This window comes from Daktulosphaira vitifoliae, unplaced genomic scaffold (genome assembly GCF_025091365.1).
Source record: "Daktulosphaira vitifoliae isolate Bord-2020 unplaced genomic scaffold, ASM2509136v1 Scaffold_1, whole genome shotgun sequence".
In the NCBI taxonomy this organism is placed as follows: Eukaryota; Metazoa; Arthropoda; class Insecta; order Hemiptera; family Phylloxeridae; genus Daktulosphaira; species Daktulosphaira vitifoliae.
This window is the reverse complement of record NW_026099572.1, coordinates 53,417,308-53,434,666: the sequence shown is the minus strand read 5'-3', so window position 1 is coordinate 53,434,666 and position 17,359 is coordinate 53,417,308. Positions and strand designations below refer to the sequence as shown.

Here is a 17,359-nt window from a genome sequence, read left to right as displayed (position 1 = left end):
CATTGTGGTGATTAAATTAATTTTTATTTTGTTCTAATACTGTATTTTATTATATTAGTAATACTGTTATCTCATTAAAAGTACTTTCAATCCCGTTCGTTTGAATAAAAATAGTTGTTTTAATGAAAATTATAAAGTTTAAATAATTCCATAATTTATTTATTACGATAATTTCACTGAAAATTTTTCAGTAAATAATAGCTAAAAAAATTTTTGAATTTCTAAATATTGAGCTGTAGAAATAAAAATTAAATGGGTTTCAATTTCTTGTGAAAAATTAATTTTATAAGTACAGTCTTGTATTTAATATTTTATCCATAATAATTGCATTATAAATTTTCAAAAATTAAAATAATATTAAGATTAGTTTACAAATTTAGCATAAATAAATGAAGAAAAATGTTATTACCCTAGCTACCAACTTTGTTTAGTTTAGTTGAATTTGAGTTGTTTTGCGAGCTGAAATTGTCTTTAAAAATTGCCTTCAATTTTGCTGTAAACAATACGTGTGAATCATAAATATACAACTTGAATACATTGGCGGTGATTGAGAAGAACTTGTTAATGACTCCCGAAAGAGATCATCCTTCCGTAATGGATACTATTGATTTGTGGAAGTTTTATGAAAAAAAGTATATGCAGCTGAACTACATGTAATGATCGATGTGAAAAACACATACCATTTGTTAGAAAAATTTCAAATCGCGCTAGTCCCAAATTCTGTTGCAGATAAAATCAAAAAATTCCATAATATACCGTCATACGAAGAGCCCATTAAAATGTACTATATGGCTTTGTATAGCGAAAATATTGGATATGATGATATTAAAATTGATGATGCTGATCTTGAAATGGTTGATAAGGCAAATAAGAAAATCTTGCGAGATAGTATGGGGTTTTGTTAGTGCTGAAAAAGAGTTAGAAGATGATGTTTGGGAAGAAATCAACACGTGGAATATAGAGCAGACATTGAAGAGTATTGATGGATTTTTTAAAGCTGGTTTTGACGACTGTAAAAAAACTGGTAGTTTTTCTAATAGATATCTTATTAGATTGTTTTATTAACATTTTTTTACATTGAATGTCACATCAAGTTTGCCCTACAAAAATATTGAAGAATGGGTCTTTGTTATCGTATGAAATTAAACCATGAAAAAATCCATACAATTTGTTAATAAATGAACAAACAAATAACTAGGTGAACATTAATGATAATATTTAATATAAACCTTATGTGGGCGTCCTCAAATACAATCAAATAATTAACAAAGTTTGTTACAGTAATTATACAAATATTAACAAAATAATGCTCCAGCCTGGTCACTCCGATCTGGTTGCTAAATATTGCCAAGTCGCCGATGCTCTTATCCGCAATATGAAAGTCACCAAAGGCAGACTTTGGTGACTTTTACACCAATTGTACACAAAACCCAAGGCGAAGAAACTCTTTTTGAAATGCGACCCTCACACCGTCGCAATAATAATTGTAAAATGAATAACCGACAACGAACAACACAATATTTCGTCACCACTGTGACTTAATAAACCATGTGTCCAGTGCACTCACGGGGAGCTAACGCCGTGGCTGATATCAACGCACACAACGCTGAGTATATACGAGGTTATATCACATCCGCCTTCCGGTGGTCTCAACTGATAAAACCGACACAGTTGTATCAGCTGACCACGAAAGGCGACATTAATATCTGGCGCGAACAGTTTTCAATACGTTCAACCGTGTAGAACAGTTTTATACGAAAGAGTTGATCAAACCAATTAAAAATCAGGTTGATGATGAACCCAACGTGAAAATTATTTTATCTAGTTCCTCTAATATGGACTTCTTAGACAATGATGAACAACCAGTCGTCGATGACGATAACACAATAATTATTAGTGACACTCACTTGTCGCCTGATCAACACGCAACAGTTAAACACATTAAAAATAGAATCAATTTGGAGAAAATTTTCTTAAATATCAAATCAATTTTTAAGCCAATTGCCGAAAAAATTAACATATTTACAAGTACAATTAGCATTTATGTCAATGACGTTTAATATTTGGGTATCTTATTCCTCGTTTTTGATTCAACATTCATTCAATTATTAACTTATATTTACTTATTTTTTTATTATAAAAAAACGATTTTCATTTATTGATTTGCTGAAAATATTGTACATTAAACATATGTTGTAATATTAAACTAACTGGTGTATTTATTTATAAAATGAAAAACTTTGCGTTAAGTTTCAATTGTTTACCATGATTACCAAGTTGTATACTGATGTTAGAAAAACATAAGAGGAAAGAAAATAAAAGGACACTCAACTTTTTTCGGTTTTAACAATTTATGTATGGTAAGAAACCATATCACAAAAAAGTAATGTCAATATTAATGAAATGATATATTAAGGATATAAAATCGCAGTTGGAGGCGAGACGAATTTGTTTTGCAACAATATTTTATTGTTGTCTACCTTAGGTTTGAATCAAGTTAGTATTATACACGCTTTTGGTAGTATATTGGGTTGTTGTCAGAATTAATATTTTCATATTATTTTTTTAAGTAAATTCAATAGATTAAACGTAAAGAAATGAAATGGCTTAAAAATTGTTTTTTGGTTTTACCAGTTGTTTAACGGCCAATAGAAAAATGCTATTTTACCACCTTAAAGTGTAAATGCCTTATTTGCTAGTCTAATACGTATTTATAAAATACATTGATTGTAAATTGTTTTTCTGTCTAGACTATTGATTTTTTGTCATAATAATTATGTACGGTTGAAAAGATGAGTTATTTTTGGTGGTGCATAGTAAATACAATTCCTTACAACCTAAAACATAAATAAAAATAACATTGAAATGATAGAGCTACTATAAAACTTATGTGATTATATTTATATTTTCTAAGTGAATTCATCAGTGTTATACAACGCGTTTGGTTTTCGGACAAAATAAATTCTTATTTAAAAAAAGAATCTTTAATGAAAGTTAGATTTTGTTAGTTAATGCTACTTGGTGTGAAATGTTGTTATTGTTAAAAAAGTACTATGCAAATACTCTTTGATCTCTGTAAATTAATTAAATATCAATATCATCGAAATGATTTTAACTTACTTGGCTCAAGATGTTAAACAAGTGCGATTGGTCTAAAAGTCCACGACTTAAAAGTGGAGAGGACGTTATGATTTGTTTCATAGTATAACTGTATGATACATTGTTATAGTTGAAGCGAGGAGGGGATGGCAGTCGTAGGAGGAGCCAGCTGATGTATTGTATCAAGTTTGAAGCAGACAATTTATCTTTTTCATATACACGCGTACCTGTCAAGTGTTGGATCGTCGACTTTCCTGGAGTTTTACAGTTGGGTTCGATAAAGAATAAAAGATAAAACGTTCAGGCCAACAGTATTAAGATAAAAAGCGCCGAACTCCGATACCGTATCACTGCAACAACAACTCGGGTAAGTTGAATCTGTGAAAGTGACGTATTAGTTTACATACATTTTTTTCGATTGGCGTCTGCAGTTGAAATTGTTTTATCGACAACTAATTTCCATTTCGGTTAGAGAACCGTTCATGTTTTATCATTAAAAGGTCAAATGGACCAAATCATTATCGTCCGATAAAATTATGAACCCTTAAAATATACTTTTAAAATTAGTTTTTAAAAAAAATTTGGTTTCAATAAATAACAAGAAATATTTTTATTCTATTTTTTTTTCACACAATATCCAAAATTGTAAGGGCTTAACATTGAGCTCTCCGATGATAATTATGTTATAAGTAGAACATTTAATCACTTGAATAATATTTTATAAATAATAACGTATAGAAGTTATAAAAATAATTATAAAGATCTTCGTTTTCTACATTATATGAGTACTTCATTTTCTATAAAAAAAAAAAACAATAAAAATCATTTATTTAGTAGAAAAATATTTTACAACTGTTAATTTAAATGCTTTATTAACCAAACATTAGACTATTACTATTTAAATTTGTACAAAATAATTTATGTGGTTCTCATTTCATTATTTCTTGTTTTGTATGTTACCTTGCATGTCTAAAAATGACAAATGATTTAACTTATAAACATCATAAAAAAACTGATAATATGTCTATAAAACATTTATATAATACACTAGTGTACATTTCTTTGGGTAACGATTTTAGTTTTGGTAAATTTTTAAAACTTTCATTTTATTGCGTTAAAATTTTTAATTTTAACTCAATATTTAAAAATGATTTCATTTTGTATAGTTACAGTGATCCGAATTTATGTAATATTGGATCAGTATATACAGATTTTGAGATTAGGTTTAGTATGCTTTTTTGTTAAGTTGCATGTCTTAATGTAAAAGCGAAAAAAATAACATTTTGTTCCTCCTGCAATTTTTAGAAATTTGTTTCATTAGCTAGCCCGATTCTTAGTATTCCCTTTTATTTTTAATTAAACTTTTATAATATTATTCATAATAACAAATTATAAGTTTATGACCAATCAAAATTAACAGTTTCTATATTATTCTTAGATTTGGCCAAGTGGCCATAAAACATTTTAATAGATTTTTTTTCAATATACAGCTGAAATAAACGGTTGCAATTGTTCAGAAACTTCAAAATAACGAAAAATGTTTATTTTGATACCCAAACTGTCTCTAAAAAAAAACTAGATATTGATAAGAAACAGAAAATAATCGTTAAAATAAAAAATCAGGCTGATTTTATTATACAATTTTATTTTATATATTTTACTATACAATTAATTGCAAAAGTAATAAATATTATTTGAGAAATATTTATTTTTTAAAAAAATTCCTAAGAAATTATTGTCGAAATATAATCATAATCACTGTTGACTTTGACATTTTAATATTATATTGGTCTTCTTATGTGTTGTAAGTGTGTGATCTATTAGTTAAAAAATAAGTACGAGTCTATTTTCAATACATATATTCTCTATATGTTTTATAAGTATACAATTTGGATTACGAAACAAACAACGACACGTAAGTTTGTCATTACCAGTAAAATATATACACGTTTAAGTCATTGGAAATCCTTAGAGTAAATACGAAACTTGAGTGTATAAACTAAACGTGTATACCTTTTAATCCACGTCGAAGATAACGGCAAACTCTTTGTCGCTCAACACTCGAGATGCTCTATTTCACGAATCGCGTGTACATTCCTACATTTTTCATATATATTTATTCTTTTGTCCTTCAAATAAAAAAAAAATTATTAAACAAACGTTGGTGCTATCTACTCGAGTCGAATCCGAGAGTAAAAAAAAAACATTCACGACAATCGTTTGAATTACTATTCCATTCTATGAACACTTAGTACCACTTTTGTAGGAAAACACAACTCGGTGTCAAAAACTATTTCGCACATGCAATTTATCGGTTAAAACGGATTTGAAATTAATGACGCACTGCTTCCGAACAATCATGTCGTCCAAACGCTACTGTCGAGCACGACAATGTATACTGATAGCGCCCAAGTAATTTTTTGNATGCAATTTATCGGTTAAAACGGATTTGAAATTAATGACGCACTGCTTCCGAACAATCATGTCGTCCAAACGCTACTGTCGAGTACGACAATGTATACTGATAGCGCCCAAGTAATTTTTTGTGTGTGTGTGTGTGTGGTTTATCATGCAGAACCGGGATATCATTGACAAAAGTTGGGGTTAAGATTAGACAACGGCTATCCCGTTATCGACAAACGTTAAAAAAAAAAAAACAAAATGTATAAAACCTGCTAAGATATCAGGCACCCGTTCTTCCTTTTATCTTGCGGTTTTGTAGCTAGATAAAAAATTAACGAAAATAAATTCACTCGACCTGTTGATAGACTCGCGGCAACAGTCTAACCAACGTTACAGTGTCTCTTACAGCGCTGTTCCATGGCTTCAACTCCGTAGCGTGTTTAAAAAAGCTACAAATCGACTTTGTAACAGAATTAGGTACTATATTGTGTTATTATGACTCGTGTGTGGCGCTCGTCAGAAAGGGAAACTACTGCGGGTAGCGATGACGTAAAAAATAAATATTATAGTGTTCATCGGCTGATAGGTTTCACTCTCATCTCTTTCGAGTTTGACCCGGCGACGCGATAGCGCTGACCGCCCCCGCCCTCGTCGTCGTGTTTGTTCCTTTTAAATGTCCTGGGAACGATGTCAAACGAAGATAAAAGTGATAATATTGATGTATCTGAACCATGTTGTATTTTATATACGCGCATCGCGTTTTACCCAACGTTTACAGTGAGTTTTTAATGTTTTTAACAAATATGTCAAAGGGCATGGATGACGACGGGACTACCAGAGGAGTGATAAGGCCGGCCCCCGCTCATATCAGAACCATTACGACGTCGGGTCATATCACAACAGTTCCAAATGTGGTCGACGGTCAGACTCAAAACGAGAGCACAGCCGCAGATACTATGGCACAACTCAAAGTACAACAACAGCGACAAATCGAATATAGACATGAAGGGTAATATAATTTTTATTCATTGTCATGTTATTCTTTATTAATTATTTGTCGATAAAATGTACTTTCAAGTATCTCCGATAATTTATTAACTCATCATGCATTAGTATTATTGTTTGGTTCGCAATTAAAAATCATATATAAATATGTTCATTAGGAATTGCACTCCGGAAAATACGGAATGTGTTTCGTCAGAAGTTCTTCTTAATGAATACACAGATAATGGCACCCCGGCAACTCGTTCACCGGTAGATCCAGTATCCTCACCAAAAGATTTTCAGAAAGACCCCAGTCCGCCAACGGAAGGTATTCGGCTCAGAAGGAACGTGGGCGGCGCCGAAGTACAGTTACAGTTACCAGTAGAAAAGATATCGACGTTCCAAGGGTACATGTCGGACTATTCGAATCACCAACGACACCAACGGGTCAGGTACTTAGAGTACAGGGACCAATCTCAACATGATGAGGGCAGATTCGATCAGCCATCGCAACTACTCAAGTACGACCATCATCAACAAGGTAAAGTGGATCCAAATTCGAGCTATGTTACCTTGGAGTCGGTCAACGATGTTTATCAACAACAACAGCAGCAGCAGCAGCAGCAACAAACATACCAACAACATAGTTATCAGACATATCAGACGTACGACGGAGAACAACAGCAAGACATGTTTAATATGACTTACGAAAAAGACGGTCACGTTGGTTATTCACTCAAGAAAAGCTATCAGCAGCAAACTATGATGTTACAACATCAACAACAACCAGAATATCAAGGCGATGGTAACGGCGGTGAAGCACAGCAGGACTTTTGGTCTCACGAAAATCAAGTGACTGACTTTACAACAAATGAGGAGACTTTGGCTGCCGCTAATGTGTTGCAAATGGAGAGTTTAGGTCAAACTGATGGAAACGTTCAAGTGACGCCACACTATACCATATTTCAAAGTACCAATCCCGGACCTTCGTGGATTGACGAACACTATGACCAAAGTGAGTTTGATTTTTATTTATATTATTCTCTTAAAGTTGTTAAAGTCCTGTCATTCAAAACAAACATTTAAACTGTGTAAACTACTTTTTAATTTGTATAATATTTGACTTTGTATTTTATAGACGGAATCCTAAATGTAGACATCAAAGAGTGTGTCAATTGTGCAGCTAACGTTACACCTTTGTGGCGTAGAGATGGAACTGGCCATCATCTGTGCAATGCGTGCGGCTTATACAATAGAATCAATGGAGTGAATCGACCCCCGGTGAGGTCGACTCAGAAAAAAACTACCCAGGTAAGTTAAATGTTTTGATTACATTGCTACTCTTATTTATCAAAATGAAACCATGTCGACTGATGACTACCAGTATTTCTGCTATTGGTTAATGCTTTCAATGTTCATTTTATCGTTGTAGCGGTTGAAGAAAATGGTGTATAAATATAAAAATGAAATGGACATCATGCGATACTACAACTTATATTATTCATACTTTCAATCGATGCGCTTTTCTATATTCCAATCTAACACTATTTAATTGTAATATGTTATTTTACGATACTAATTACTCAATTTATCTACAGCAAACTGGAAACAAACGGTCCGGAGTCTCCTGTGCTAATTGTTCAACAAATACCACTACACTATGGAGAAGAAACAACAACGGCGAGCCTGTGTGTAACGCTTGTGGACTATATTTTAAATTGCATAATGTAAGTTTTTGTTAGTCATAATGACATTTTTTAAAGCATTAAAATGTTGTATAGTTTAAATTACTTTAGCTTATTTTATAAATGAAAAAATTATAATTTTTTTATATTTTTCTACGACTAAGCTGCGTCGGGCTTATATAACTTATTATTTAAACTTGAAAAATATGTAACAAACAATTTGTCTTGCTTATCTTGTTTGACTTTGAGCGGTTAATGTGAAGATATATAGGTTCCTGTAGAAATCGACAATGGTTTCCACGCTGCATTATTATACTCTCTTTTCCCACGACTCCAATAAGATTTGTTTGTTTTTTCATCATTTTCGAGAACACGCGAGGACTTGTCGACCCCTTTTAGCTAGCTTTTACTTTCATTGCAAACAACTAAATCTTTAGTTCGTACATCAGGTACTATTTTCAATAATTGGTTTTACTTAAACACCAAATTGCCAGAGAGTATGTAAAATTTACGAGATGATTTTTTTTAACTTGTACAATTTCACCAATTCAATATATTTTTTTAACCGATTGGCGGAACTGCAGTTGAACCGGAATGACTTCTAGTTTGGCTCATATATCACGTCACCCGGTATGTAAATATCCGTTGAGAACGAAACTGTTTTCCGGGACACTGCCATCACAACAGACGTGACTAGTTCACACACATAGGATAGTTGTTGTGTAAATATTAGTCGGACCTGTGCTTAGATGACTAACTGACGTCAGAATCGAAAACAAAATAAATGACTAAAATGTTGTTACATTGGTATTACAGGTTAATAGGCCGTTGACGATGAAAAAAGACGGGATACAGCAGCGCAAAAGGAAACCGAAGAACCCAACAGTCGGTTTCGCCCAAAATTCGTCATCCAAGGAGAAACCACAAGGTTTGTAATAATATGAAATGTATATTAGTAATTTGTTCAGTTGTGTGTTGTTACTTTTTTCCGTGATATTATCTGAGTGTACACAATCGGCACCCGGCGACGGAGCACTGCCGTCACTCATCACTATAGGCATGGGATTACCGTCTTATCAGTCAACGTGTGTCAATATTGCAGTGTTTGCACAACAGAATAAGGTGAAGTGCACCACAAAGAATTAGATGAGTTAGTGTAACTGATAAGGAAAGTGTTTAACAATGTCGTGACGGTAAACAGTGACATAAAAGTTTTAAAAAAATATTTGCTGCACAAATCGAACGTAGGAATTATAAAAAATATTAAACAGTTACATCGTACGCCTAAATGCTAATTTTGAGTTCTCGTTTGGTCAATCTTTTCGTAAAATATATATAAAAAAAAAATAATTNTGTGTGTGTGTGTGTGGTTTATCATGCAGAACCGGGATATCATTGACAAAAGTTGGGGTTAAGATTAGACAACGGCTATCCCGTTATCGACAAACGTTAAAAAAAAAAAAACAAAATGTATAAAACCTGCTAAGATATCAGGCACCCGTTCTTCCTTTTATCTTGCGGTTTTGTAGCTAGATAAAAAATTAACGAAAATAAATTCACTCGACCTGTTGATAGACTCGCGGCAACAGTCTAACCAACGTTACAGTGTCTCTTACAGCGCTGTTCCATGGCTTCAACTCCGTAGCGTGTTTAAAAAAGCTACAAATCGACTTTGTAACAGAATTAGGTACTATATTGTGTTATTATGACTCGTGTGTGGCGCTCGTCAGAAAGGGAAACTACTGCGGGTAGCGATGACGTAAAAAATAAATATTATAGTGTTCATCGGCTGATAGGTTTCACTCTCATCTCTTTCGAGTTTGACCCGGCGACGCGATAGCGCTGACCGCCCCCGCCCTCGTCGTCGTGTTTGTTCCTTTTAAATGTCCTGGGAACGATGTCAAACGAAGATAAAAGTGATAATATTGATGTATCTGAACCATGTTGTATTTTATATACGCGCATCGCGTTTTACCCAACGTTTACAGTGAGTTTTTAATGTTTTTAACAAATATGTCAAAGGGCATGGATGACGACGAGACTACCAGAGGAGTGATAAGGCCGGCCCCCGCTCATATCAGAACCATTACGACGTCGGGTCATATCACAACAGTTCCAAATGTGGTCGACGGTCAGACTCAAAACGAGAGCACAGCCGCAGATACTATGGCACAACTCAAAGTACAACAACAGCGACAAATCGAATATAGACATGAAGGGTAATATAATTTTTATTCATTGTCATGTTATTCTTTATTAATTATTTGTCGATAAAATGTACTTTCAAGTATCTCCGATAATTTATTAACTCATCATGCATTAGTATTATTGTTTGGTTCGCAATTAAAAATCATATATAAATATGTTCATTAGGAATTGCACTCCGGAAAATACGGAATGTGTTTCGTCAGAAGTTCTTCTTAATGAATACACAGATAATGGCACCCCGGCAACTCGTTCACCGGTAGATCCAGTATCCTCACCAAAAGATTTTCAGAAAGACCCCAGTCCGCCAACGGAAGGTATTCGGCTCAGAAGGAACGTGGGCGGCGCCGAAGTACAGTTACAGTTACCAGTAGAAAAGATATCGACGTTCCAAGGGTACATGTCGGACTATTCGAATCACCAACGACACCAACGGGTCAGGTACTTAGAGTACAGGGACCAATCTCAACATGATGAGGGCAGATTCGATCAGCCATCGCAACTACTCAAGTACGACCATCATCAACAAGGTAAAGTGGATCCAAATTCGAGCTATGTTACCTTGGAGTCGGTCAACGATGTTTATCAACAACAACAGCAGCAGCAGCAGCAGCAACAAACATACCAACAACATAGTTATCAGACATATCAGACGTACGACGGAGAACAACAGCAAGACATGTTTAATATGACTTACGAAAAAGACGGTCACGTTGGTTATTCACTCAAGAAAAGCTATCAGCAGCAAACTATGATGTTACAACATCAACAACAACCAGAATATCAAGGCGATGGTAACGGCGGTGAAGCACAGCAGGACTTTTGGTCTCACGAAAATCAAGTGACTGACTTTACAACAAATGAGGAGACTTTGGCTGCCGCTAATGTGTTGCAAATGGAGAGTTTAGGTCAAACTGATGGAAACGTTCAAGTGACGCCACACTATACCATATTTCAAAGTACCAATCCCGGACCTTCGTGGATTGACGAACACTATGACCAAAGTGAGTTTGATTTTTATTTATATTATTCTCTTAAAGTTGTTAAAGTCCTGTCATTCAAAACAAACATTTAAACTGTGTAAACTACTTTTTAATTTGTATAATATTTGACTTTGTATTTTATAGACGGAATCCTAAATGTAGACATCAAAGAGTGTGTCAATTGTGCAGCTAACGTTACACCTTTGTGGCGTAGAGATGGAACTGGCCATCATCTGTGCAATGCGTGCGGCTTATACAATAGAATCAATGGAGTAAATCGACCCCCGGTGAGGTCGACTCAGAAAAAAACTACCCAGGTAAGTTAAGTGTTTTGATTACATTGCTACTCTTATTTATCAAAATGAAACCATGTCGACTGATGACTACCAGTATTTCTGCTATTGGTTAATGCTTTCAATGTTCATTTTATCGTTGTAGCGGTTGAAGAAAATGGTGTATAAATATAAAAATGAAATGGACATCATGCGATACTACAACTTATATTATTCATACTTTCAATCGATGCGCTTTTCTATATTCCAATCTAACACTATTTAATTGTAATATGTTATTTTACGATACTAATTACTCAATTTATCTACAGCAAACTGGAAACAAACGGTCCGGAGTCTCCTGTGCTAATTGTTCAACAAATACCACTACACTATGGAGAAGAAACAACAACGGCGAGCCTGTGTGTAACGCTTGTGGACTATATTTTAAATTGCATAATGTAAGTTTTTGTTAGTCATAATGACATTTTTTAAAGCATTAAAATGTTGTATAGTTTAAATTACTTTAGCTTATTTTATAAATGAAAAAATTATAATTTTTTTATATTTTTCTACGACTAAGCTGCGTCGGGCTTATATAACTTATTATTTAAACTTGAAAAATATGTAACAAACAATTTGTCTTGCTTATCTTGTTTGACTTTGAGCGGTTAATGTGAAGATATATAGGTTCCTGTAGAAATCGACAATGGTTTCCACGCTGCATTATTATACTCTCTTTTCCCACGACTCCAATAAGATTTGTTTGTTTTTTCATCATTTTCGAGAACACGCGAGGACTTGTCGACCCCTTTTAGCTAGCTTTTACTTTCATTGCAAACAACTAAATCTTTAGTTCGTACATCAGGTACTATTTTCAATAATTGGTTTTACTTAAACACCAAATTGCCAGAGAGTATGTAAAATTTACGAGATGATTTTTTTTAACTTGTACAATTTCACCAATTCAATATATTTTTTTAACCGATTGGCGGAACTGCAGTTGAACCGGAATGACTTCTAGTTTGGCTCATATATCACGTCACCCGGTATGTAAATATCCGTTGAGAACGAAACTGTTTTCCGGGACACTGCCATCACAACAGACGTGACTAGTTCACACACATAGGATAGTTGTTGTGTAAATATTAGTCGGACCTGTGCTTAGATGACTAACTGACGTCAGAATCGAAAACAAAATAAATGACTAAAATGTTGTTACATTGGTATTACAGGTTAATAGGCCGTTGACGATGAAAAAAGACGGGATACAGCAGCGCAAAAGGAAACCGAAGAACCCAACAGTCGGTTTCGCCCAAAATTCGTCATCCAAGGAGAAACCACAAGGTTTGTAATAATATGAAATGTATATTAGTAATTTGTTCAGTTGTGTGTTGTTACTTTTTTCCGTGATATTATCTGAGTGTACACAATCGGCACCCGGCGACGGAGCACTGCCGTCACTCATCACTATAGGCATGGGATTACCGTCTTATCAGTCAACGTGTGTCAATATTGCAGTGTTTGCACAACAGAATAAGGTGAAGTGCACCACAAAGAATTAGATGAGTTAGTGTAACTGATAAGGAAAGTGTTTAACAATGTCGTGACGGTAAACAGTGACATAAAAGTTTTAAAAAAATATTTGCTGCACAAATCGAACGTAGGAATTATAAAAAATATTAAACAGTTACATCGTACGCCTAAATGCTAATTTTGAGTTCTCGTTTGGTCAATCTTTTCGTAAAATATATATAAAAAAAAAATAATTACTAAAATTATGTATTTAAAAAAAAAAAACCGAAAATTTAAAGTGTTTATTATTTGTTTTCATATTTCAATCCATATGAATAATAATTATACATAAAGTAGTAAATCAGATTCAAACATTAAAACAGTTAAGTTGTGTATCATTCAAAAATAAATTTTTTAATTTAGAAACTAACAATAAAGTGAAGCTATGGCACTCAGCTACTTATCTTATTAACTTTGTAAAGTATGAGCATATTTTTTTTTAAAAACATAATTATTTAATCAAGTTAACTAACTATACAATTAATTTTATCATTATTTAGGATTATAATAATTTGTTATTACTTAAGCTTGTTTGCCAAAATATTTTTTGATTTTGATTTACATTCTTTAAGTATTTAAGTAAGTGAAACCTGAATAATGAATCTTTCCAAATCTTTTTTTTAAATTTTAAAATAATATTTTTCATAACAATTAAAAAAATAACAAGTTTTTAAAATAATTTTATTTAATTTGTTGAGTATTGCGCAACTTGTAGTTAGACTACAAAATTATATTATTTTATTAATTAATATCAGTGGCGGCGTGTTGTATATAAGGCATTTTAAAACAATTATTCCATGGCGTTATGACTTAAGGTTCACTTAAGGCTGACTTACAGCTTTTTCTCTTATTCACATCATCATCATCCCCTTAGCTTCTATGCCAACTGTTTGTGTTCGGCTCTACCTCATAATGAATCGACAAGACCGGCTGTCGACCTGATGCAAGTCCATTATGGCTGAAGTAACCATTAAGAATCAAAATGTGTATTGTAGAAGTTCTTCCATTACCCATCCAAACAGCAAACGGCGTAGCTGAACATTTGAGTTAAGGCAGCGACTGAATTATCTATTCCGTTACACCAAGTCCTTTTTCTTAGATTCACATATTACGTTACAAAAAATTAATTTTTAGGATCAGAGTTATTTTTTTAACTTGTTAACTCATTATTTAATATATAAATATAGGATATTAATTTTTTTGAGATGGCATAAAAAATTATATTTTAAACTTATTTAATATAGCATTTATAAAAAAAATAATTAGTAAAAATAATTGAAATACATAAAGTTCATAAAATACTTGAATTATTATAAATTTAATGCATGAAATAATAAATCTACTTTTTGGAAACCGATAGCTAAGTTAAATATCGAATTATTTTAATATCTCACATTTGACATTTTGAAAACTGACTACATTATCATAGTTAAGTATATTTGAAAACCCGAACATGTAACTACATTTATAGATTATGTGAATAAATATTTATTGCTATTTTCTCTGTCGAATGAAAGAAATTATTTTTAAAATGACGTATAAATTGATAGGACCATACATGCTAGTTTAGTTGCATATTTAAAAATTTAAGGAGCTATTACTTTGTAAACGCTCACGCTGTTTCATAAGTTTAGTTTTTTAACATACTTTAAAAGTAGCAACGAATAATTTATAATTAATGGTTGAAAAATAATTAACATTAAAATATAGTTAATACATTTTATTTTGGTATGTAGGTGAAGTTGCCTCAAAACTTTTACTTCCTCATTTATTTACTGGATCGTCTGACGGAAAAATTCAACACAGTCAACTTAATTATGAAACAGTTGTTATGGCAACACAAGATCATTATATACCTCATGGTTCTCAGTTACACATAGTACCTCTTCCGTCAACATCAAATAATCATGTTCGACATATGTCAAGGTATTATTTATTATGAAATACATAACTGAAAATTTTTTTTAAACTATTAAATAGAAGTATTTTTGATTTTTTTTTTTTTATAAATTCATAGTTATTTTTAAAATACGAAAATAGTTGGTCATATCTTGTAATGCACCTATCCTAAATACTATATAACATTTTACTCTCGGTCTTTATATTCTTTAATAATTTTATTCATTTTTAATAAACAAAACAATGTATTTCATAATGTATGCATCAGTATTAAAATCAAAATAACTGAATAAATAATATTGTTCAAATCCTAAAGTATACCACTACAGGATTATATGCTCATAAGGTGTACTTTGGTCTACCTTAATACAGCCTAATGGATTCACTAATTACAATGATTTTAGCTTCGTTGCGAAGCTAAGAATGTATTAATTTTGTCATGATGTGTATAGTTATTTTATTTGTATCTGTCACTACTTTTTCTTAGTATTCACTGGGCCGATTTTTCTTAATGGTACGTCAAAAGAACACAAATCGTACCTTATTAAAGGCATTACCTTATAAATTAATCATTTTTTCCTCGTTTGCTGTAAATGATGGAAATCCCTAAAAAAATAAGATTTATAAATCGATAAATTTCTTCGATATTATTAAAATTTTTTTTTCTCAAAATTGTCATAGCGTTTTTAAAAATGAACAAATCAAAATAATTTTTTTATATAAGTACATTTAGTAGATACTTTCTTTTCTTATGGTAAAATTTTGTTGAAAATTTGACCATTTACTTTCTTACAATGGGCATTCAAAATAGAGGTTTTTTTACGAAACGTTAACTTTTTCAATTTAACTTTTGAAAATGTACCGTAAATACTGCGTCTATTAAATGTATATTAAATTAAAGTTTATGTATTGTACTATAAATTAAAAAGAAAATTTTGTTTTGAAGACCTATCATTTATGTGCTTATATGGCTGCTTAGAAAATAAACATGCTATTCAAAGTGGATTTTTCAATATGAAATTGTCTTTTTGCACATTTTTTTTTTAGTTTTAATTTTACACCGTTATTACTTTTCAAAAAATGTACAATTGGCGATTTTTTATATTTAAATACCATACGAGGGATTGCTATAGTAATGAGTCTACTGATTTTCATAATAGTTGCATTAATCTTAATTACATTGAATATAAAGTTAAGCTTATTTTGAATATTTTGCCTCTCCTAAATTAAGAAAAACTACTTTAAATTTTTGTACTAGAATAAATTGTCATTTTTAGCTACTGACAAATACACAATACAGTTGCCACATCGGTGATAATAAGATCTTTCGCGCTTAGGATAGTAGGTTTTAAACCTTGTCTGTCGAATTGACTTTTTTTTTTTACATGTGTAGTTATAGTTTATAAGAGTAGTTTAAAGTTGTTTTAACTAATTTTAATGTAATTTATTTTCTTGTTTTAGTAACGAACAACCTATTGATCACATGGGATCTAGAGATATGTTGAGTAGTGTAATCACATCGACAGGAAATCATAACGTTCGAAATGATTAGATAATGAACTATATAATCAATATATTATTACTTACTTTCCTTTTGTTTTTATGCAAAATGTATTTTATAAAACGTTAGATCAAAATATATTTAATACAAATGTTCAATTAAATTTAAGTTTACCATAATTTTTAAACTAATTAGATTATTAGTGATATCGTTAAGAATTTGTTTAAATATTTTTTAAAGTATTCCCAATCTTGTACATATTGTTTTCTTATTTTATCACTAGATAATTTTTCTTTTTATAATTCATAAAACGTAATTCATTATTTGTATATAAATTATTATATTTGAAAAAAAAAGAATTGTTTTCCGCCTAAAAATGTACTTTAAAATGTTGCAATAAACAATTTTTTTTATATAAAAATATTTGAATATTAATAAGGTAACTACCATAGACAAAAGCACAATTACTTTATAATTTATTTAACTGTGATGCTGGGGCAGTCCTATAAATTATTATTAAAATTTTTTATTACACAATAAATGCCGAGTTCGGTAATTATAAATATATAACAAATTTTCAAAAAAAATTATAAAACTAAAATAAACGTAGAGTATACTTAAAAAAACAAATTGAAATGATTAGTTTCGGCGGTGCACCATTATAAGGTTACTGATGAAAAAATTGAATAAAACTCTCAAAAAAAAAAAAAATATAATAAATGAAACATGAAATAAACATAATAATAAATCTCT

The 17,359-nt window shown here is 31.5% G+C and overlaps 1 protein-coding gene and 1 long non-coding RNA gene across 7 annotated transcripts; one reads left to right on the top strand and one right to left on the bottom strand.

Annotated features, from left to right (window-relative positions):
• Positions 1–2,574: 2,574 nt before the first annotated feature.
• On the bottom strand, positions 2,575–5,520 carry LOC126905013 (uncharacterized). Its single transcript, XR_007703851.1, has 4 exons — positions 5,113–5,520; positions 3,507–3,642; positions 3,121–3,449; positions 2,575–2,837 (listed from the first exon to the last, which is right to left on the bottom strand). It is a non-coding gene; the product is annotated as an uncharacterized LOC126905013 (long non-coding RNA).
• LOC126904807 (uncharacterized) lies at positions 3,329–16,966 on the top strand. 6 transcript variants are annotated; one of them, XM_050684069.1, is made up of 8 exons: positions 3,329–3,466; positions 6,315–6,511; positions 10,545–11,380; positions 11,504–11,676; positions 11,964–12,092; positions 12,867–12,978; positions 14,943–15,132; positions 16,567–16,960. In XM_050684069.1, exons 2-8 carry the CDS (start codon positions 6,318–6,320, stop codon positions 16,655–16,657), a joined length of 1,725 nt encoding a protein of 574 aa, XP_050540026.1. In that variant the 5' UTR covers positions 3,329–3,466; positions 6,315–6,317; the 3' UTR covers positions 16,658–16,960. The 6 variants fall into 6 exon arrangements, with proteins under 6 accessions (XP_050540026.1, XP_050540061.1, XP_050540036.1 ...); XM_050684104.1 differs by lacking the exon at positions 10,545–11,380 and adding an exon at positions 6,666–7,501; XM_050684079.1 differs by lacking the exons at positions 10,545–11,380; positions 11,504–11,676; positions 11,964–12,092; positions 12,867–12,978 and adding exons at positions 6,666–7,501; positions 7,625–7,797; positions 8,085–8,213; positions 8,988–9,099 and having other exon boundaries at positions 16,567–16,938.
• The last annotated feature ends 393 nt before the right edge of the window (positions 16,967–17,359 follow it).

What these genes read in the sequence shown, in the direction of transcription:
- LOC126904807 (XM_050684112.1), top strand. Translation starts at nt 10,197, where the DNA reads ATGGATGACGACGAGACTACCAGAGGAGTGATAAGGCCGGCCCCCGCT. An exon ending in ATCGAATATAGACATGAAGG is followed by an intron (nt 10,391 to 10,544) that starts GTAATATAATTT and finishes TATGTTCATTAG; the next exon opens with GAATTGCACTCCGGAAAATA. An exon ending in CTCAGAAAAAAACTACCCAG is followed by an intron (nt 11,677 to 11,963) that starts GTAAGTTAAGTG and finishes ATTTATCTACAG; the next exon opens with CAAACTGGAAACAAACGGTC.